The 23,126-nt window shown below is 41.4% G+C and overlaps 1 protein-coding gene across 6 annotated transcripts in view; it reads right to left on the reverse strand.

Annotated features, from left to right (window-relative positions):
- The window catches only part of LOC147165202 (discs large homolog 1-like protein), a 127,316-nt gene that overhangs the window by 73,434 nt on the left and 30,756 nt on the right, over positions 1-23,126 (reverse strand). For 3 of the 6 annotated variants that reach the window (XM_086088314.1, XM_086088312.1, XM_086088313.1), the window contains 2 exons: positions 18,317-18,661; positions 14,739-14,861 (listed from right to left, as the gene is read on the reverse strand). The exons of 1 other annotated variant lie outside the window; for it this stretch is intronic. In XM_086088314.1, coding sequence (XP_085944440.1) covers positions 14,739-14,861; positions 18,317-18,661 — 468 coding nt within the window. The remainder of the gene's footprint in view (positions 1-14,738; positions 14,862-18,316; positions 18,662-23,126) is intronic. 2 more of the 6 variants (XM_086088316.1, XM_086088315.1) reach the window with 2 other exon arrangements.

A 23,126-nucleotide genomic window follows, 5' to 3' on the forward strand; every position in this document is an offset into this window, starting at 1 on the left:
TATTCAGTTTTATCGATAGACTACTTTTTAATAGGCGCGCGCTAGGGCAGCTATGCCTGAGCCGGGGTCATTTGACAAGAGCCGGGGGGTCCGGTAAGCTCGCAATTTGTTTTGTTTTTCGGGGTACACGTATTCTCACAAAAAAAGTGATGAAGTATAGCGTGGTCAAAAGTCCGAAAAGTAGACACTGAAAAGTGAATAGACTGAGGTATATGCTTTAATTTTACCGGCATCGAGGGCTACGAGCCCAGTTTATCTGCCTACTCACTACGCGTGGAGTGGATTTTGGGCGCAACACAGAAATCCTTTTACTGACTCCGGAATGGTCGAGTTATGTTTGGAAGCAATGGCAGACACGCTATTTGAAGAGAAAGGAGAGCAAATTAAGAACAAGCAACAACGACAACAACGAGTAGCGCTGCTCTTGGAGAATGTGTGCACCCTGACAGTGCCATCAAAGTGCTCGGTGTATTGCGTTAGCTGCGGATGAATCATCAATCAACTGATGTAAGTGACAATCGCTTTTGTATATGTCCGACTCTATCACGAGGAGACAAAAACATTTGTTGAGGACATTTTGGGTATCACAGCTTTGAAAACACATACGAGAGGAGAGGACATATATTTGTCCATAAAGGAAATGCTGAAAGAGAAAGGAAATAATGTGAAAATAATTTGTGATGGGGACTCTTCCTTGAAAGATTTAATAATTGAATATTTGCACAAAAAATAAATTAAAGAACGAAATATTTGAACAATAGACTAAAAATAAGTTGAATTATTTAAGAACTTGAACTTTTTGGTCAATTAATTGACATGTTTACAATTGAATAAAAAAGCAGAAAGTAGAAATTATTGCGGTTGGGTGTTTTTCATGTCCGGACCCCGGTCAATTGGGCTGATCGGGTTAGTGAACCTCTTGCCAATTTAGTTGGGAACCCTTGCAATAGACACTACGACGTAAACAATGGAAGAAGCAGGAGGAGCTCCACAAACGGGTGCATTTGCCATTAGGGCTGGGTTTAAAATATCAATACATCAATATCGAATCGATATTGTTTTTCAAAGCCCAATATCGATTCATAAAACCATGCATCGATATTTTTAATAAGGCTTTTTCAGGTAAATTAATGTGCTCGAGGCGAGCACGTACTTGTTCAAAACCTCGTGTGAACATTGTTCAAATGTGCCCTTCTGTTATTCAGAGTACCCCAAAAGGAGCCCAGTGCTTACAAAGAAAGGAAACAGCTCAGGCATGAGCCGCTCCAAGCTGCTGATTGCTATATAGCTTTAAAAATGGGCTGCGTTTTAATGCAAGCGGATCGCATCGCAGGTTTCCCTCTCAAAAAATACACACATGCAAACACACACTGTTTAGACAGATGCACTATGGAAAATCTTTTCTTTTTGCAGTAGTTTTAAATGGCTTACCTTTACTAAAATTCTGTGTCACATTGGAGCCAAAAGTAGAATCCTAATCGTTTACTTGCTGCGCTAAATAGTAAATAAGTCATACTACACTATAACTTACACAAGACTACGGACTACTTCTTCTACTTCTATTTAATGGTTATCAAATACTTTTGATTCATTAGCGCCCCTTTCTTTAGCATAGATACCTATGGCTATGAAAAAGGCCACTGGCGGTAATGCATGACTTCTTCTTCTTTCTTATCGCGGTTGGCAAATTGTACATTAAATGAAAGAAAAAGCAAAAGACTGAACACAAATACACCCCAAAAGAAGTAAGGTAAGAAATTGGACATAAAAACACAAAACGTGGATGCATAATTATGCACTATGACTGTGTCTCTTATGTCAATTTGTTTTTATTTATTTATTATTGACTGGAACCCGAGCATAAAAACCGTCACAGGAATGTGAACGTCATGATTTGTTTTTGCCCCTTTATTTACATAGCGCTGCAGTTGTAATTGATTTCAATTATAGTGGTACCTAGTGTTGTCACGATTACCTCGACAAATCTCTAAAACATCAGCAAAAACGGCACAATAAAAACTGACAAAATAACTTCAAATTATTTGTATTCATTATTAATTCAAAATATTGGGATGTATACATGTTAATTTATGTACATACTGTATATATTTTTGTTTATACTGTATGTGCTTTCACATTGCATGCCATATTCTTGAAGTACTGTATTTTATGTCATTCGTTTTAAATATTGGCAATACAGTGGCACTCCAATGACTCAATGTAACGTTGCTTGAGTGTGCGTGCATTCCGCTCCCAATTAGTCAATTGCGTAATCAAATACTACAAACTGGGAACAAAATAATTCACACTCCACTTATTTTTAAGGGAAGGGTCAAAAATGTGTCACAACTTGTGTCTGTTGCTCTGTCAGTCGTCTGACCTTTTTCTATGGAAAACTGTGATTTCCTACTGTGTGCCTGTTCATTGAACGCACCTTGAGTCGACTGCAGGAATGATTGCTGCTTTTTCTTCTGCTTCTCCGCAAAAAACATTTGCTCTTGTTACAAAATGTTTCTAAAACTGAAAATTGAAAACCACACGTGTGTTCTTCATGTGTTTATTAAAAACATGCGTAGGCAATGCCAATGCTGTCGCGTGGCTTCCACTCCCGTGGAGCCTTGATTAGCACATCACACTTCTCAACTAGGAGTGGACGGCCAGCGAGCGCTACAGTGCGTAAAGCCATCTTCCTGCGCCCTCTCACACACACGCTGAACGAGGCATGTCGCTTATTTAAGGCCTTTTCCACATATCGGTGGACAGCTGGCCATGCGTGTTTGTGTACCTAACTTTTAAAACAGAGTTGGCGGGCTGTCTTGTATTTATTTTTTAAATGATACTGAGCCGTTTTTTACGCTAAAAGATCAAGGTACGGTACTGGTACCGGTATCCCGTGCAACACTAGTGGTACCTCGGAGTTTGAACATAATTTGTTCCTGTGAAGTGTTCAAAGTCTGAATTGTTCAACCTCCGAAACATTTTTTCCCATAGGAAATAATGTAAATGCAATTAATCCGTTCCCAAGCTCCAAAAACTGAAAATTTCTATTTATATTTTTTACATTTACATCCTTTACAGTATTTAAACAATAAAAAAGTCCCTTACCTTTATGTTGTGGTGTGATGGCATCAGTGGATGAAAAATGCTATGTTAATTCTTGCTTTAGTTCAGTGCTGAGTTGGTGTATTTTACATTGGGCATATTGTTAGACTACTAAGGGGTCCTTGCGTGCACTGTTTAACGTCAGGCACATTGTTGAGCAGCTAAGGTCCTCGTGCCAGTATTTACGGAAGTAGTCGCGGTAGTTACAACGGCGCGATAATCTTCCTAAATCTACTGTGGTTCATAGCACTGTACGTTTTTCTTTGCCACTGGCACTGTTGTCTTTCTTTGACCCCATGGCAAATAAAATTTTTGTGGAAAAATTAAAATGCACTCGCAAATGTATGGAGAACCTTTGGGAGTATTAACACTCTGACTGGAAATGAGCAGTGCATCGTCTCAACTCCCGCAACGTGAGCATTCGGCATCGCTCGGCTTCACTCGGCTACCCGTTTAAGGTACATTCGGCTTAGCTTGCTTTGCATGGGTGATTGAACTCAGAGAATGAGTTCAAACTCCGAGGCATTTTTTACTCAGATTTTTTAATTGAAGTCCGATTTGTACGAGTTCCGAGACGTTCAAACTCCGAGGTTCCACTGTATTATTTATTGTTTTGATCAGGTCATGTTCATTACAATATACATGATTAATGTAACTGCATTGGATTCAATTATAAATGTAAATATTCATATTTTTACTAATGCTCCAAGTAAGAGAAAGAAGTTTCTACTATTTGCAACATTGGTACTTATGAGAATGTCTTCCAAATAAAAGTAAAATTGGTATTGCATGAAATCCTTAACTGAATTGAAAATCAATGTGAATTGTGAATCTAATCGGGCCCTTCTCAATCGAATCAAATCGATTTGACCTATTTGCCATTACTTCGCAAACCTCGCAATGTGTTGCAAACTTTGCACTGGCTCAAAAACACTGTCGACCGCTAAAAACTCCACATCCAATTTGAGGAACACAGCACAGTGCGATATAACTCGAAGCAAAGCCGACAGGTAAGGAGACAAGTTCTACAGTTACTTCAGCCTCCCTGGCACGCAAACAGATGAAGCTGGATTTTCGTAAAAGATCACCAGTAAGTGGGAGTGATCTGAAAAAAGTTGGTCAGGCGATATGTTACAGAGGAAATATGTCCATTGAGTACTGTTGACTCGCCCTCTTTCCGTGCATTAATAGTGTAACGTATTGCAAGAACGCCACCAGCAAACGTTGGTTGGGATGTCACCCTTTTATTTAAATGAACAAACGCCACTGTTGGCCGTAGCCGACACCAGAAAATAGAAACACAACTCACGAGGGCTGGCAGAAAAGCCAAGAACAAACACACGCAACCAGCCCACACGTAACGTCCCTCCTCTCCCGTGAGACCTGTGTTGCGTTTACTAACAGTCGGACATAAGAGTGCTAAAAAGAAATGGCAACAGTGGAACACACAACACATATAGTTTGTTACACTAGATTAGCAATAATGCTGAGCTGCCCCACAGAGTGTCTTTCTCGTCATACCTCAAGAAAGAGTATGCCAGAGTAAAAAAAAAAGAAAAAAGGTTATCTGCATGACTGTAGTTCAGCTCTGGTACTTGAGAAAATATAACATTTTATAGTTACAGTTGCATCCAGCCTACATGTAAATGTTATAGTTACAGTTTATAAATAGCTTGCAGGTGTAACGTGGTATACACCAATTTCTGTATTGTAAAAACAGAGAAACAGAAACATGTTTCAAGTTTATGCACTTATGTAACCGGTTGTCATGCTTATGTTGAGGCAGCAAATGGCACAAATTAAGTTACTTAAAAAGTAATTTATAAAATTACTTTTTAATTAAGTAACTTAGTTACTTTGACAAAATAATAAAGTAACTTGATTACTTTTTGAATAATCTGTAATCACATTACTCTTTCAAGTAATCTGTGACACAATTATTTAAAAAAAAAACAAGGATTTCCGCCACCCTGACCGCCTGGTGGAAGGCACTAGAAATTACAAAAGCGCAATTGGAGCCCTGTGGGCTTTCTCCCATATGGCATAACCCCGACTTTCAACTTAACAACCAATCATTTTATTTATGTGTGTGGGGGCAGAAAGGAATTACACATCCCCACCATCTTTTCTTAGATAATATGTTTATAGCATATACATCCTTGCTCCAAAAATACAAAATAAAAAACTGAATTTTTTTACATTATCTGCAAGTTAAAAATATGATAAAGAAACAAATTCCAACACGTCGGGGTACTCTCCAACCGCCTCAAACTGTTTTAGCTAAAGATATTACAAAGCTTTTTCCGACAACAACAAAAAAACTCTCAAAACTATATAAGTTACTTTTGTATACTGATAAAATGTATTTACCCATCTCAAAATGGGAGACAGACTTGTCTATCGCTCCGGAATCTGACTTTTGGATTCAAGTTTGTGAAAACGTATTTAAAATGACAAAACACACAAATGTACTTATCCAATGTGCTTGCTCTGTCCTGGCTGGGGTCGACGGCTCCCCCCTTTGGTGGATTTTTTCATGCATGCCAGATCCACCACACCAGCATCTATTGAAATTCAAACACAATCTGCTTCTTCCGCTGGTCGTTGAATTGGTGGAGGCTGATGTCTGTGGATCTCACTCTGCTTCATCTATCCTTCCTTCCTTTCCTCAGTCTTTCCTTTGGTCTCTTGAGGTCTCCCAAATTTGTTGGAATTTAGATGTTTCTGGGGTTGGTGAAAGATTGTGGTTGGTAACCCGGTGGGTAGTCGGTGATGTCTAGTCGGTGCTGGATTTCACTTTCCTTTCTTTTCTTTGATCCTTCCTCGGGTCTCCTGACAACCTCACGACTAGCTGGATTCTGAAGTATTCGATTTACGTGAACGGTATGGGATTTTTAATAGGTTTTAGGTGAATTAATGAGTAGACACTCCCACGCACGCACATATGCACACACACACACTCGCACATACCAAAAAAAAGAAGAAAAAGAGAGAAAAAAGAGAGAGAGAGCAATGATGTCAAATGAAGAATACTGAGCTCTCTAAAAAAAAAAGAAAGAAAAAAAAGTAATCTGTGACAACACTGACCGTGACTACTTCCGTAAAAACTTGGCCCTCTCTTGTTTAGCATCTACTTTTTCCCCCTTAGTGATATTACTCGTAAATATAACATTAGTTTTCACTGTCATGCCGATGATAGCCAATTATATCTGCCTTTAGAAATAGCAAACCCGCACAACTGCTGTAATCTGGAGGCGTGCCTCGCCGGGATTAAGCAATGGATGTTTAATATATACAGACTCTTTTATCATTTATGGCTAAATAAATAAATTTGACTTGACTTTATACCAGCTAAATTGTTAAGACGTTTGTTATTTGATTGTAAAACAGAAAAAAGAATGGTAACTTTTGCAATTGTTTTACTCAGGTATTTTGCGTTTTTCTGAATTATATTTTTCTTTACAAAAGGTAACCCAATTTAATGTCATTTTGCACTGCCACCCCTTTCATTTTTTCAAACATATTTTATGGTGCCCAGAAAGGTGCTTCTAAATATAATGCATAATTATAATTAATAGTATTTCATGTGTAATTGAATTTGTATTGCTTATTAATAAAAAATATATGATAAAATATACATTGTGACTAAAGATTTTTTTTTTTTTTAACAAATTCTATTTCATTGTTTGCAATATCGCCCACCCCTCGTGTCATCACTTTACCATCACTGTTAAACTTTTGTCAAATCACAGTAAAGCAAAAGTAAAACACACACAATGGAGTCAGACCATTGTGTTCATTGAGATTAAGGTTTGCAGAATATGCTGTATAATGTGTTGCATGATGTCAAATATGACAGTGGTTCCAAATCTTTTGTGGAAAATTTCCAGGAAATGTTCATCAAATTCCATGTTTTACTATTTTAGGGGCTTTTGAATTCTCAGTGTTCCATATACAGAGATCAAGTAGTTCACATATGGGCATTGGTAAAACCTCAAAATAAATAAAAATAATATTAAATTATTAAGAGTCTCAAAGGGCATATTATGTCATGATTGGGGTCAGCTGGTTCTGTTTTCCCTTGCAGTTGCTGGGGAAACAGCTGGAGGGCGGATCCTGCCAAACGCACCTGCTGCCCATTAGTTCATCAGGCCAAAATAAAAGCCTGGCAGAAACAGCAAGGAGCGTCGGGTTATTACTCCGTGACGCTACTCACCAGACCTGACGTTGTGATTCTGCTACCGTTCTAGGTGCAATCTTTCCAGGTGCTGTGGACACCACGCGTGTTTTGACTAATAGCATTTCTCCGTGGATCTACTCTGTACCCCACGCTACTCGCTGTTTTATCCGCCCTCGGGCGTGATCTTGTGTTTTCTTGTTTTTGATTAAAACTAAGTTACCAGCATTCCTGCCGTGGCTCTCCTACATTCCTGCATTTGGGTCCTCCACTCCGTGACCGTGACAGAATAACCCGACCAGAATGGACCCCGCAGACCCCAACAGCCTGTGCCAGGCCATGGCCAGCCATGGGCGCTTACTTGGACAGCACGAGCAATACTTCCGCGAGCTGAAGGAGGCAATGTCGACGCTAACCGCCCAGATCGGGTCGCTCACCTTGAAGGTGGAGCGGAGGTCGGACTTTCGACCAGCCGGGGCGTCACCTGTCTCCTCCGCGTCCCAATCAGCTAGTAACTTTGTTCTTCGGGAACCCAATATCCCAGTGTAGCCTGGTTCTCGATCAACAGCCGCACACTTTCCAGAACGATGGCGCCAAGGTCGCCTTCGTAATGAGCCTACTTTCCGGCCAGGCGGCATTATGGGCGATGGCAGTCAGTAAAGCCAATCCGGAGCTCCGAGCTTCATTTCCTGCCTTCCTGGCGAAACTTAGAAACGTCTTCGACCACCCAGTAAAAGGGAAGGAAGCAGCAGCAAGCCGACTTGTCCGTGGCGGAATACTCCATCTCCTACCGGGTTTTGGCCGCCGAGAGCCGTTACGGCGAAGCGGCGCTGTGCGGGATTTTCCGGCGGGGACTCAACCCGCGAATCAAGGACGAGCTGGCGGCACGGGACGAGACGTCCGGTCTGGAGGAACGCATCAACCTGGCCATTTGTTTGGACAACAGGTTGCGGGAGCGGCAGCGGGAACGGAAGGAGGAACGACGACCTGAGGCAGCAGACACGGCTTCTTCGGCGCCTCTCCCCCCGACGCGTTCGTTTGTGGCGACGCCCTCCTACTGGAGACTGCATCGAGCCCATGCAGCTCGGGGGAGGACGGCTCTCTGCGGCGGAACGCAGGAACCAGTGGAGAAATCAGGCGTGCCGATATTGTGGTCGGCCCGGACACCAATTGGCCACATGTCGGAGGCGGCCTGATAGACGTCGGGACGTCGCACCCGATCCAGCCACAACCGTTCAACCCCACCGCAACAACCAGTGTGAGTACACCCAGTCCACGGTATCATGTGACCCAAATAGCCATTTGGACACTAAAAGGCTACAATTGTCAGGAGAAATGACATGGGGTGGGGTGATTGTAAAGATGACGGCTTTGGTGGACTCTGGGGCGGATGATTGTATTGTCGACCCGAAAATTGTCAACACCTTGACATGTGGTTAGACTTGAGAAAACCAAGGAAATGTATGACCTCAACGGGCGCCTCTTGGGGGTGATTACGCATAGAACGGAGAGTCTACACATGCGTTTATTGGGAAATCACGTGGAGACTAGACAGTTTTTCATTATGTCCTCCCGGTCCGCCCCAGTGGTCCTGGGTCTGACTTGGCTGGCTAGGCACAACCCTGACATAAACTGGGGCATGCCTAGGTTAGAGAGATGGAGTTTGTTTTGTCACTCACATTGCCTGCAGTCAGCGGTAAACTACCATTGTGGCCCAGCCAAAGCAACAATGGAACCGATTAACCTGGAAAATGTGCCAGCAGAATACCACGACTTACGGGAAGTTTTTAGTAAAGACCGGGCCTTATCTCTCCCTCCGCATCGACCTTATGATTGCGCGATATAATTGGTTCCTGGCGCACCGCTGCCTCGTACACGCCTGTACCAAATACCCAAGCCGGAACTTCAAGCCCTTTAGGAATATGTCACAACGTCGCTGGCTGCCGGGCTTATTCGGCCTTCCAAGTCGCCGCTAGGGGCAGGATTTTTCTTCGTTGAGAAAAAAGACAAGACTCTACGCCCTTGCATCGATTTCCGTGGCCTGAATGACATAACAATTAAAAACAAATACCCATTGCCACTAATGGAGTCAGCCTTTGCACCATTACATTCTGCTACGGTGTTTACCAAATTAGACCTTCGCAGTGCCTACCATCTAGTCAGGATAAGGGAGGGCGACGAATGGAAAACAGCATTTAAAACACCCATTGGGCATTTTGAGTATTTGGTTATGCCTTTTGGCCTCTCAAACGCTTCTGCAGTATTTCAGTGTTTCAATAATGACGTCTTGCGTGACATGCTTAATCACTTTTTGTTTTGTTTACCTTGACGACATTTAGATTTTCTCTAGAAACCTAGCAGAACATCGACAACACGTTCGGCTGGTTTTGGAGCGACTGCTGGAAAACCGGCTACACGTGAAAGCAGAAAAGTGTGCGTTTTACACCAGTTCGGTCTAGTTCCTCGGATATATTGTGGAGAAGGGTCAATTGAGAGCCGACCCGGCCAAGATCCAGGCCGTGGTCGAGTGGCCAACCCCTACGTCAAGAAAGCACTTGCAGAGGTTCCTGGGGTTTGCTCATTTCTACCGTCGGTTCATCCGCAACTATAGCATGAAAGCGGAACCTCTGACGAGGCTTACATCTACCAAGATTCCGTTTATTTGGACTCAGCAGGCAGAGGCCGCTTTTGTTCAATTAAAATTATTATTTTCACGTTCACCGGTTTTGACACACCCTAACGAGGTTCTTCCATTTGTTGTCGAGGTTAATGCTTCAGAGACGGGAGTGGGGGCGGTGTTGTCCCAACAGTCCCCAGTTGACCAGAGGCTGCATCCCTGTGCTTTCTTCTCTCGTCGGCTCAACCAGGCGGAGCGCAACTACGATGTGGGCAACCGTGAGCTGCTGGCCATTATTCTTGCGTTGCAGGAGTGGACGCACTGGCTGGAGGGTGCAGCGGAACCCTTCCAGATCTTCACGGACCACAAAAACTTGTCGTACCTCCGGTCCGCTCAGAGACAAAATCCTCGTCAAGCACGCTGGGCCCTGTTCCTGACACGTTTTAATTATGTCATCACTTACCGACCAGGATCCCGGAATACCAAGCCGGATGCCTTGTCCCGCATGCACGGTCCAGCCGCCGAGGGGTCTCCACCCGAAACGATCGTGCCGGAGAACAGAGTGTTGGGGGCCCTCCAGTGGGAGGTAGAGCGGAAGGTGGTGGAAGCAACTGGCAACACGCAGACCCCGGTAGCGTGCCTTGGGAATAAGTTGTTTGTACCCACACACCTTCGTCAAGAGGTGCTGCAGTGGGGGCATGCATCAAAGGTGGCATGTCATCCTGGGGTTGGTCGAACCCTAATAGCACAGAGGTTTTGGTGGCCAGGGCTACACAAGGACATAAAAGAATATGTCACGTCCTGTACGGTGTGTGCCCGTAATAAGCCCTCTCGCCGTATGCCAGCCGGTCAGCTCCGCCCCCTGCCCATTCCCCACCGTCCTTGGTCGCATTTGCCGCTGGATTTTGTTACCGGGCTACCACCTTCCAACGGTCAGTCTGTGATCCTTACTGTGGTGGACCGGTTCTTCAAGATGGCGCACTTCATCGCTCTGCCCAGATTGCCCACCTCTTTGCAAACAGCAGATATCCTGATAAGGGACATATTCAGGATCCACGGGATCCCGTCCGACCTCGTCTCCGATAGGGGGCCTCAGTTTGTGTCCCGGGTGTGGAAGGCATTCTGCAAATCCTTGGGAGCTACGGCTAGCCTGTCTTCGGGCTATCACCCCCAATCAAATGGGCAAACGGAGAGAGCTAACCAGGACTTGGAGGCGGCGCTCCGATGTGTGTGCCATCAGCATCCTTCCTCGTGGGCGTCCCACCTCCCATGGATCGAATACGCCCACAACACCCTCGTATGCTCTGCCACAGGTTTGTCCCCGTTCAACACTGCCTATGGCTATCAACCCCCTTTGTTCCCTTCCCAGGATGGCGAGGTTGCCATCCCCTCGGTCCATGTCCACCTCCGCCGGGCTCGCAGGGTTTGGCAGGACGTCAGGAAAGCCCTGTGCCGCACAATGGCCCGCAACAGGCGACTCGCGGACAGGCACCGGATCCCAGCGCCTTCCTACCAACCAGGACAGAAGGTATGGCTCTCCACTCGGGACCTACAGTTAGCTGGGAGTTCCAAGAAGCTGGGGCCTCGGTTTGTCGGCCCGTTTAAAGTTGACTCCGTGATCAACCCGGTGGCAGTTCGGCTCAACCTGCCCCCCACACTCGAGGTGCACCCAGTCTTCCACACGTCCTTGCTCAAGCCTGTCTCTGCCAGCCCACTGTGCCCGCCGGCCGCGCCCCCACCGCCTCCCCGGGTCATCAGCGGGGCAGCCTGTCTACACGGTTAGGGCCATACTGGACTCTCGAAAGCGTGGCAGGGGGATGCATTATCTGGTCGACTGGGAGGGGTACGGCCCCGAGGACCGCCAGTGGATTCCCCGCTCCTGGATTCTGGACCAGTCGCTTATCCGTGACTTCCATTCGTCGCACCCTTCTCTGCCAGGTGGTCCGCCTGGGGGCGTCCGTTAGTGGGGGGGTACTGTCATGATTGGAGTCAGCTGGTTCTGTTTTCCCTTGCAGTTGCTGGGGAAACAGCTGGAGGGCGGATCCTGCCAAACGCACCTTCTGCCCATTAGTTCATCAGGCCAAAATAAAAGCCTGGCAGAAACAGCAAGGAGCGTCGGGTTATTACTCCGTGACGCTACTCACCAGACCTGACGTTGTGATTCTGCTACCGTTCTAGGTGCAATCTTTCCAGGTGCTGTGGACACCACGCGTGTTTTGACTAATAGCATTTCTCCGTGGATCTACTCTGTACCCCACGCTACTCGCTGTTTTATCCGCCCTCGGGCGTGATCTTGTGTTTTCTTGTTTTTGATTAAAACTAAGTTACCAGCATTCCTGCCGTGGCTCTCCTACCTTCCTGCATTTGGGTCCTCCACTCCGTGACAGTGACATATTAATGGTTAGTATTTGCAGAATCCAATGTATAAGAGGTCTTCATGAACCTTTATTTCAATTACCACATCAACAGGATCGAGGGAAATAAGGATGCATTATTTTACTGGCTAGGGTAATTAACATTCAGTAATATATCTGCCTTTGGTCTTGTTATCCCATCTCATGCCACTCATTAGTCTTCTTTGACTTTCTTTCAATCCTATTAATCCTCATTAACTTATTGACTAAGGGCCACTAAAGTCTCTTTGTGTATGGAAGACCAAAAGTGCCAAAATTAAATAAATGAATACACATTAAACAATAAATAAATGTGTCATTAATTAATTAAATGTTTCATTTATTTAAATATAGAATTAAATAAATCAATGTGTTATTAAATGTGTCATTAATTAATGAAAATACCTATGATTATTTGTAAATATATATATATAATTATTTCTCTATTTAATTAATTATTTCATGGTCACTGTGTTGCGGTGTTTCATGAATTTATTTTATTTGTCAAACTCACCCATCAAAGTTTGGTGGGCAGGTCCTAATACCTGATTGGTCACCCTGCTCACCAAGTCAAGGCAAATCCATGTCAGAATTAATTGATGCAGAGTGAGTAGCTAGTAAACACAATTTAATAGGCTGGGTGGCGCTATTGACCTCAATGGGTGTGTTACCATTAGACTCAGATTTACACTCTCATGAGGTGCTTTTTGAGACGTGTTGAAATAAAAGTCACTATTTTCGCATTTCCTGTAGTCATGTGACCCCGCCTGGTAAAAGGAAGGTGGAAGTACAGGGCCACTCGCTTTTGTGTCTGAATTGCTTCCTGAGGGGACAACAAGTTTTATTGAGCTAAGGCTGCTGCGGCTCCATACACACAATATTTTTATTCTCGTGACGTTCATGAGGAGCCGTTAATGTGACGTGCCTACAAGAACTGTGAGATCTCGCGAGAGTCGAGGCGAGACATTACGAGAACTATGCCGCAGAAGCAAATCACTCTTCAATGGAAAAACCTACAAGTCAAAACTGTACTTTAGCGAAATAGTAGAAATATTGCTTTTATTTTTATGTTGGTTTTGCACAATAACAAGCCTCGATCACTCTATTTCAGCAAAAAAAATCCATCACCGTAGTCGCCATGTTTCTAACCTCTTCAGGCCGAAGCAGTCGATTAGACAAGGTTTGTGTGAATCAGCCCCGCCCACTAACTTTGACAGGCGAGTTTGACAGATAAAATAAATTCATGAAACGCTGCAACAAAGGAACATGAAATAAATAAATACAGAAATAATTATATATAGATTTATATATGTAGGTAATTTAATTTAATTAATTACAAATGTATTTAATTATTGTGTGTATATATATATACACACAGTAAGACTCAAAGCTCACATATATGGCGGACCAAAAGTGCCAAAATTAAATTATATATATATATATATATATATATATATATATATATATATATATATATATATATATATATATATATATATATATATATATATATATATATACACATATACATATACATATACATATATATATATACACACATATACATATATACACATATACATATATATATACACATATACATATATATATATATATATATATAAATATATATATATATATATATATATATAATTTAATTTTGGCACTTTTGGTCCTCCATATATGTGAGCTTTGAGTCTTACTGTGTGTGTGCGGGAGACAGACAGAACGTTTTGACATTGAGTAGCACCAACCTCCACTACAAGTTTCACACACAGTCATCTATATCCTTGCATGACTGCATGTGTAATTAGGTTTTATGTATGGTGTGCAGCACAAAATATACAGCAGAGTGTGAATTGAAGTTCCCTTCATGGAAGCAGAAGGGTGCATCGTAGAGCTACCACTACCGCTTCACAGTAAGAAGGTTTAGGTTTCAAGCCTTGGTTGGGGCTTTTCTATATGTATTGCTTCTCCAAACTGTTGCTGCATGGGTTCAACCGGGGTACTATTGTCTTCATGCCCCTGTACAAAAACGTGCGCAGGATGATAGGTCATTGAAATGACAAAGTAAAATTAAGGTCAAATTGAATGGTTTTGTCAAAAATTGGCAGTTTTGTGACTGGTGGTCTATACTCCACCTCTCCTACGTAATCAACTGGGATAGGTGCTGTGGATGCATCAGAGGTTAGCTCTTAGACCTCTGCTGCCTCCAATTGATTCAAACGCACTACTACAACCAAAAGCTGTCACATCAAATAATGACATTAAAAAAACTAATAATACATATTACCAGGGGCTGTGTAGGAAGGCTACACAGGGAGGAAAAGAAAAAATATCTATAAGCTCGGTGGAAACTAATAAGAAACAAACCAACAATTGCATACAATTTTCTAAACTTGTGTATAATGCCATGTTTAACTCATGCAAGTGACAGAGGCAGGTTTACCTGGTAGCAGGCATGGGTTTTAGAATAGAGGGAAGAGAATGATGGGGCTATGACTTCATTCAAACTCCCCCCTTCTGGGTAAGGCCACACCTCGCCATCAACTGGAGCCTCTGGAGATTCTTCCTATGATATATAGACATCAGCACTGTGTAATTCAGCACATTTCTTGCAGCTTTTTTCCCCCGTTTTTTTTAAAAAGCATGTAGTGAAACATAAGGAAGGTTAGGAGTGACAAAATTAAATAAATGAATACATACTGTGTCATTATCTGTTTAATAATTTCAAGGTGTATTAAAAAAAAATTCTATTTACTTACAAATGTAAGTGAATTAAATGAATTCAGAGATTGGTTTCTATATATTACACATTTGAAGATGATTGCTGAAAAACTACACTAGACTAAGAATTGTGTAGTACTCGATTTTTGGAGATTGGGTTTCAATTTTCCTGACTTTTTGGGTGCAGTAAAACGGCACCTAGTGACAACAGAATAGCTTAACACCTTTGTTCAATTAGTGACTATCCGGTGCAATTGTGAGTTACTTATATTTATTTGGCCAATGTATACTGCTACAGCATGCAATTAGCTAGCTATGCCTACACTCTGAAAAAGTTAACACATCTTCTCTGAATGCCACAATTTATAGAACAACTCAGTGATGTTATTTAAATTTTTAAGTCATGTATTTTGTGCTATTCAGGCAACGTTCAGCGTTTAAAAAAAACCAAAGCAATGTGGTGTTTATAAATAACAGGACTTGGAGGTATGTGCTCAAATGTCTGCCATGTATCTTTATACTATGAGGCACAGGCTGAATAATGTGTACAGCTGTATTTAATAAATAGTTAATTTTCCCTCAAGTGTCTTGTCCTTTGTACCGACATACGACACAACACCAAGCAAGGCGAATGCGGTGACATATCGGATGAGTCAACCGTCTGTAGGCTTTGTGATGTGTGGAAGCCTGTTAGCTGGTGATCTAGCTGGTGGCTAGCTACTCTCAACCTGGCATAGAAAAAGTCAGACGATGAGTCGCAAGCCACCAGCTGTGATGTACGTTCTTGCTACTGTAGGCTTGAGGCGGCTATGTTGTAGGAATGTGTAGGCATATGCTAGACATACAAACGTATTTGCGTGACAGTTAAAAGTTTAGCAGGGCGTGTTTTAAACACATTGAGGGTGTTTACACAATTACTGGTACCAGTACCGTACTGATTACTGGTACTTCTACTACTACTGGTAAAAATAAATAAATTCATTCATTTGAAAAATAATGCAGCAAAAGTCCTCTAATTGTGTGTCAGAACAGTGCCCCTGTGTCGGTGTTCAAGTCACACAAATGCAGTTCAAAGCAAACAAGACAGAACAGGTGGGCAACTATGAGACAGTGTCAGGCCATCACGTAGTTGCAGACACTTCCATGAACAGTACAATACAACGGAACAAATGCATTCACATAAATCGATCAAGCTATTTTACCGCATTGCACACTTTTTGCACATCAGGTTGAATCCTTTCTGTAAGAAATGGCTTGGACACATTCGAGTCTGGATATGTATTTTGCCACCTTCACAGCCATCTTACTTAACTATTATTTCTGCTTTTTTCAAGGAGAGTGTGTGTACATTCCCATTCGCAGACACATGCCACGCTACGTACCCGCTTGGTGAATTTTGGCGACGAAGACTGTACTCTTACCTATTTAATCCACACATGTATATGGCCGGTTGGTTGTCGAACTATCACGTGAACACCATCTTAAACCCGCAAAACATGCTGATTGAGTTTGTGAGGTGGGTATACAGTTGTATCACACGAACCATGTATATGTTAGATGCTTGTACTAGAATATTTGTCTTATTGTTTGCAATTGTATACTCAACTAGAGTGATTCGTCAATAAAATCTGTCATACATCAAAATGATGGTGATGAGGACGACTATTTTGCTTAATTACAATCAATGGTCCATCTGATGACTTATGTTGCACTACAGAATCAAATCACTATAGGCTTCTATTGTACATTCAAGTTTTCCCTGTGTTTGGGATGTCAGTCTGATGTTTAATATTCAATGAGATTTTATAATGCCCCAATCCCGAAATAATAAACAACAAATATATTGGTGCCCAAAGACTTTTACACAGTACGGGACGCATATAAAATTATGAATAGTGTTAAAAAATGTTAGATGTTTCGTGTTCAATTACTCTTAAGTGTTTTAAATAATGTGTTACTTTAGCAAAAGCATTCTTACCATTTTTATGGTATTTTTTGGATGAATACAAATGAAGAAATTTGTTTAGCTGCCATCTACTATATATTAAGACAAAACCATAAATCATACATGTTCAAAAATTTAAAGGAAAAAGGAGTGTGTTATTTTCACATCGAAAAACAGACAGTGATTGCAATAAAAGCAACGAGAAGGGAACATGCACATGGGGAGAACAAGATGGCAGATCCATCTGTCATATAGAATCACGCCAGATGAAGGATTTGGGAGGGAAGTTAAAATAACCTGTGCATATTCACCAACAGCGAAGTACAAGTATGATGTGAACATGATGTTTGTTATCTTAATGGTGTGCATGTGTGTGTGCTATTTAAGGACCAGTCAAGATGACAATATAAAACATGTGATAAGAGGTATTTAATGATGGGTGTAAACTTCTCAAACATAACAGGACAACATACACATAATCAAACTGTACTAGACATGACTGAGCACATCCACACACACACACTCGCATACACACTAAGAAAAAATGGAATGATGGAGTAAGGTGTCGAGCCACAAGATGGAGCTAAAAAGCAACTATTCTGTCAATGTGTTTTTGTGTTGAGGTTGTCCGTTCACTACTTCACTTCGAATGATAACTCACCCAATAGTTACGGTTTAATTTTCCCAAAGTGATTGAAGTATATAAGCATCCCAACAAAGACGCACAGTAACAATCCTCACCAAAGCATGTTCATGTCTAAACTCTGTAACAAGTATTGAACTATGAATTAACTTGCAAAGCCTAAAGAAAATCCAAGATTACCAACCTGACCATACTGTATAAGTTAGGTGTGAAGGTGATGGGTAAAGAAAAGCCATGAATATGCCTATTACAAAAAAATGGGGGGTGGGGCAATGGTGCGACACATTAAAGTCCCCCTGGTACAAAAGATATTTAATGCATAGTAGAGTATAGCAAGTCAGGTCAAGACTCAAAAGTGAAAAAAATAAAAAATAAAAATCAGAAAAATGTGATTTCCCGTGCATTAATTTGCACTCAAAACTAGGAATGACCAACCTGCTTCAACAGTTGAGCAGGATTTGCTTTATTTAGAAAACATTTAACCTGCTCTACGTGTGATACTTTATGTTGGTGTGTCACATATTGTGATTGTAAATCAAATCAAATCAAAACAAACTTTATTTTTATAGCACCTTTCATACACTCAAGATGCTGAACAATTTAATGTCACAAAATGTGAAAAAGTTCAAGGTTCACGTTCAAATTTATGATTAAGGCACTGTAAACTATTGTTAACAAGTTAAGTTAACAAAATAAAATACAACTTAGTTACCTGAGCAGGTGTGATGTGTGCGTGAGTGACGTAACCGTGGACATGCTGAATCTGAGAGAGCTGTCGCTCTGCCACCTGAACCAGCTCCGCCCCCCGGAGATCACCACGGCGACCAAGAGATCCATCCCTCAATAGTGAACTTTCCATGTCCCTTCCCATGTCTCTTTCCAAAGTGCCACTGTGCCCTCTCCCTCTTCTCCAGGTCCCCTGATCCATCCCTTCGCTCTTAAGAGTCCTTGCATCAGACAGCTCTTTGACAACTCCCATTGGGTGCTGATGGCAGCTATGTTGGTAGAATTTTGGTGGGCCTAGCAAAGCCCCTTCTTCTTCTGGGTATCGGTACTTCTAGGGGAGGATGAGTGGGGCCAGCAAGGAGATAAGGAATGCAGAAAAGGGAAGGGAAAAATGGGATGAGAGAGTGGTGATGAGGTGGTACATGTGCCAGGGAAACAGGAAAAAAAGAACAAAGGAACAAGATAAGTTGTGTTAAAGACAAGAAACATATAGAAATTGTTAAATTTTTGTTACAGTAAAGATAAGCTGTAGAGATAGAACTATAAAAGGAAAATGGATTAAATACAAAGAAGAAAACATTTATTTGCTGTTGCAGGTCGTCATTTTGGTCGGAAATAATTCACCCTGGACTAATTGTCAGTCAATCTTGACTCTCCAGTTTGTTGCATCCACACATCACCACTCTGAACTAGCTGTCTCCAAGGCTCGCTATGGTAACAACACAAGTGTCTGTAAGTTTGCTGGTAATGCCAAATACAAACATAAAAGTATGAGCAGTGGGGGAAAAAACATACTGTATAGCTTTGAAAAAAACATACTGTATAGCTTTGAAAAAAACAGACTGCAAAATGACAAGTTGAATGAATGCCATGCAAACAATTCATTGAGATTCAAAGTCAAGTGTTCTCCTTCCCCCTCCCGCCAATTCCGAGACGAGACCAAGACCTTCAAAATGTGCAACACTCAAGACTGGTCTCAAATGTTAAGACACTACTTCAGCATAAACCTATTTGTTCAACATATACAAATATTAAGGGATGTAATAGCAGTGTCAATATTACAGTGGGACCTTGAGACATGAGCGAGTCACCCCGTGAGTTTTTTGAGATACTATTTGTGTGAGCGATTTATTTTTTTTGCTTCGACTCATCCGTCTACATGTCTCATACTACCCCAAGGTAGCACACTAGCAGGAGCAGCACAATGTCTATTCATTTGGTGCAGCAAGACAAAAACAGTTTAATTCAATTTATTTACTGTCGAACCTCCATTTAAACCGACCCGGAACCGATGGACCCAAGATTCAACAGACAGAAATTTGTGTCAAGTCCACTCAAAACGCCCCCTCCATTTTCTTTAGCCCTTAATATTTATAATATTAAAGGGATCATTTATAATATTTATAGTGTTTATTTACAATTTTGTTCAAAGCATTTTTAGGCTTTGAAAGTGAATTTATGAACGGGACCTCGGAAAGAACTTTGCCGACACGTTTAATGACAAATGACAATGAATAATGACGGGATTATGAGCAAATATGCATGTTGGAGAAACAATGGACAATGGCAACAACTATGAATAATTGCGAACACAAATGTGACTTATTCCGACCAATTACGAACCCCGTCGAACTCTGGCGAAACGCAACTTTCGCAACGTTCGACAACGTCCGCAACTATTAAGACTTAAATCTACTTACTAAAAGAGCAACCCCAGCATTTTTGCTAATGTGCTACTGTGAGTAAGAAAGCCCTTTTAAACACACAATGGAAGACTTGAAATTGGAATGTCAGTGTGTGTTTGCCCCCTACTTTGCCTGCTACACTTTTCTTAGTTTTGGTCAAAATTTGGCATGCATCCAACATGGGCAAGAATTTCATCTTATTCTGGGATGTTTAATGATTTATTTGAACTGTTCTTTTTGCAGGGTGGAATGGTTATATAACATGCATCTTCAATGAGTTTTAAAAGCAAGAACTGTCTGCCGTTTGGATTCAAACCCTTCTATGCTCTACTCAAATTTTTCTCTTTCATTGTTGACATTCTAATTAGGCAGCTATAGCTCAAAATAATCTGAAAGAAAAGGATAAAATAAAAAAAAGGGCAGTAAAAGTGGGAAGAGACCATGGCTTGCAATACTGTCACAACACTGATGTGCCTGCCCTCTGGACTCACATACACATGCATGCACACACAGACAAAGCTTTGCCTTTAATTCAATATTGAGTAAGTTTTATGTGGCATTAAAGCACCTCTAAATGAATTACTGATGAAAGGACCAACATGTATGTATAACAAATGTAGCCTATGTGTGTTTGTTGGTAGGGTGGCTTTACAGATTTTTCGGCAAACAAGGCCCCACAATTTGTTATGAAGCACAAACATAAAAACACATAAGAGCGCAGCGAGGTCGTGTGTGTCACCAAGTCTTGTCAATCCCTAAAAAACGTGGCTAGATTGGCAGCAGATACAGCATCGCAGTGTATTTTTACTCATTGGTTTCTATCTGTGTCTATGTGTGTCAGCGTAAGAACCAGTGTTAGTCATGCTTGGTAAGATATGAAAGCGCAGAAGATCCTCTGCCGTAAGGGACTCCTCACACACGCACAAATGTGCCTTCATCGCTGCATCGTTTCCTTTTTCCTTGTCAGCCTCTTACGTCACACACAATTGCTTGCTTTATTAGTACTGTGATCAAAGCTTGGAAACACAGAAATATGCAACAAATGCATTGTGTGTACAATAAATACGCAGAAAAAAATACTCAAATTTCATAAAGTGGTTGCACAAAATAAAATCATCTGGATCAAAAAAAAATTAAGTACACTGTACATCTACATAATATATGCTTCTGGATCCAGATAATTTTATTGTGTGCAACCACTTGATGAAATAAAATTGAGTTAAGTCAACACACCATTTGTTTACTCTGTGTGTGTGTTTATTTATTTTTATTTTTTTAAGCAGCCTGCTGTTTAGCTGTTTAAAGGTGGTTACTCTCTGCTATAACCAGTTTCCAGCTAGACCAGGAGGGTCAGATTTGGTGAGGTGAAAATGGGTGCCTGTGTCCGTGACCATTTAGCTTTAGCTTGACATTCTTTTTAATAAAGAACACCATTTAATCTAAAGAAATATCACCGCTGGCAATGAAATGTTCTTTGAACTTTTTAATTCAATGACAGGGAAATATGTAAAACATAAAATAAAATCATATTCAAACTGCAGGGTTAATTTGAAACATGGGAAATCGTTGAACATAATTTTTTCTTTTTATTTATCGTCACCATTTTAGAAACTGTCCGGAAACACAGGGTCATAGAGCTGGACAGAGTGTTGCTTCCATGTTGTGGGTAAATGTGAAATTACATTTAGCGTGTATATTATATGCTGGTCGACAGCACTACAGTCCATACGTTATTAATCTTATGGCAGAGACTGCGGGGCAGGATAAAATTTGACCATGGGCCGCATTTAGCCCTCGGGCCGTACTTTGGACATGACTGAGCTAGACCGATGTGAAAGGTGAACTGAATCAACCAAGCAATTACTTCGGTGTCACAACAACATGTACAATAGCTTAACAATTAGCATGGCTTTGCCATCTTTCACCTTTTACTACTACTTGTCCTCCCTTTGTGACAATGGTGCTTACAGAAGTGCAGGTTTTTCATTGCCATCGAGGCAATGGTGAGGCTATGTTGGCATTGGATGCAAAGTGAACTTTCGTCTACAAATCATGCTTAGCCACATTAGTTAGTCAACCGTAGCTAGTACTGTAGTTAGCTAAGGTGCCACAAAATACTACTAAGTGTTCCCCGATAGGAACATCAGAAAACAGAAATATGATGGGGGGCCTGTTCAATGGCCAGGTTATATGAAAGCTACAGTAACTGACCAGAAATATGTAACTAAATCCTTCAACAGTTTATAATGAAGACTTTTCTCCATTGACAAAACGGGGCAAAATAATCAAAATCATAGATTTTACTTTGTCCCATTATCCTAATGACTCCAATTCTCTATCTGTTTATATGTTCCTCATTCAGCCATTGCTTTTTTGCCTGCCTCCATCTACTTGAACAAAAGGATGAAGTGATAAAATAGGACAGAAGTGAAGCCTATCGACTTTATAAAGGCCAAACTGCTGAAGCTAAACAGCATAGTACAAATGCATGCACATGTGCTCACACATGCAATACTATGTAGTATTGGACATGAATCTTTAGATTTCTATCAGTTCATACATACAGTATACACTCACGCACACACTATGTACACTTAGCAGTATTGGACAAAACTTTTTTCCTTTCAATTCAAATAATTGCAAACATTATAACAGTGAATCAAGGCAGTATTAAGAACATCATCTCAGTGTTCAGCGACAATGGTTGTGTATTTTCTAGCTTCACAAAGTGAGCACATAGCCTTGCCTTACGTGCAAAATTCTTTCAGCTCCTACGTAAAAAAATCTATGTTAAAGTTTCAGAAAACTTCAGACTAGAATTTTAGTCAGTGCTCATCGGTTAAGCATAGTCTGGTTGCATTTCTTTGCAGAGGGTAATTAATAGAGCACTAATGGATAACTTCCCTTTTACTTGGATTTGGATTAGCTGAGATAAGTACTGAACTTGGAAAAAAATGGTAAAAGATTGGTGACCAGGGACTTTAAGGCCGCCAAACTACAAGTCATCAGTCTGATTGACAGCAGATGTCTGCCTACTGTCAGCCTGCTCGCCATCACAGGATTCCTCCTTCCTAAAACTCAAGCCCTGATTTTTCAAACCAGTGGTCAACA

Source organism: Leptonotus elevatus, chromosome 11, assembly GCF_054856555.1.
Source record: "Leptonotus elevatus isolate MCC_2025b chromosome 11, RoL_Lele_1.0, whole genome shotgun sequence".
Lineage (NCBI taxonomy): Eukaryota > Metazoa > Chordata > Actinopteri > Syngnathiformes > Syngnathidae > Leptonotus > Leptonotus elevatus.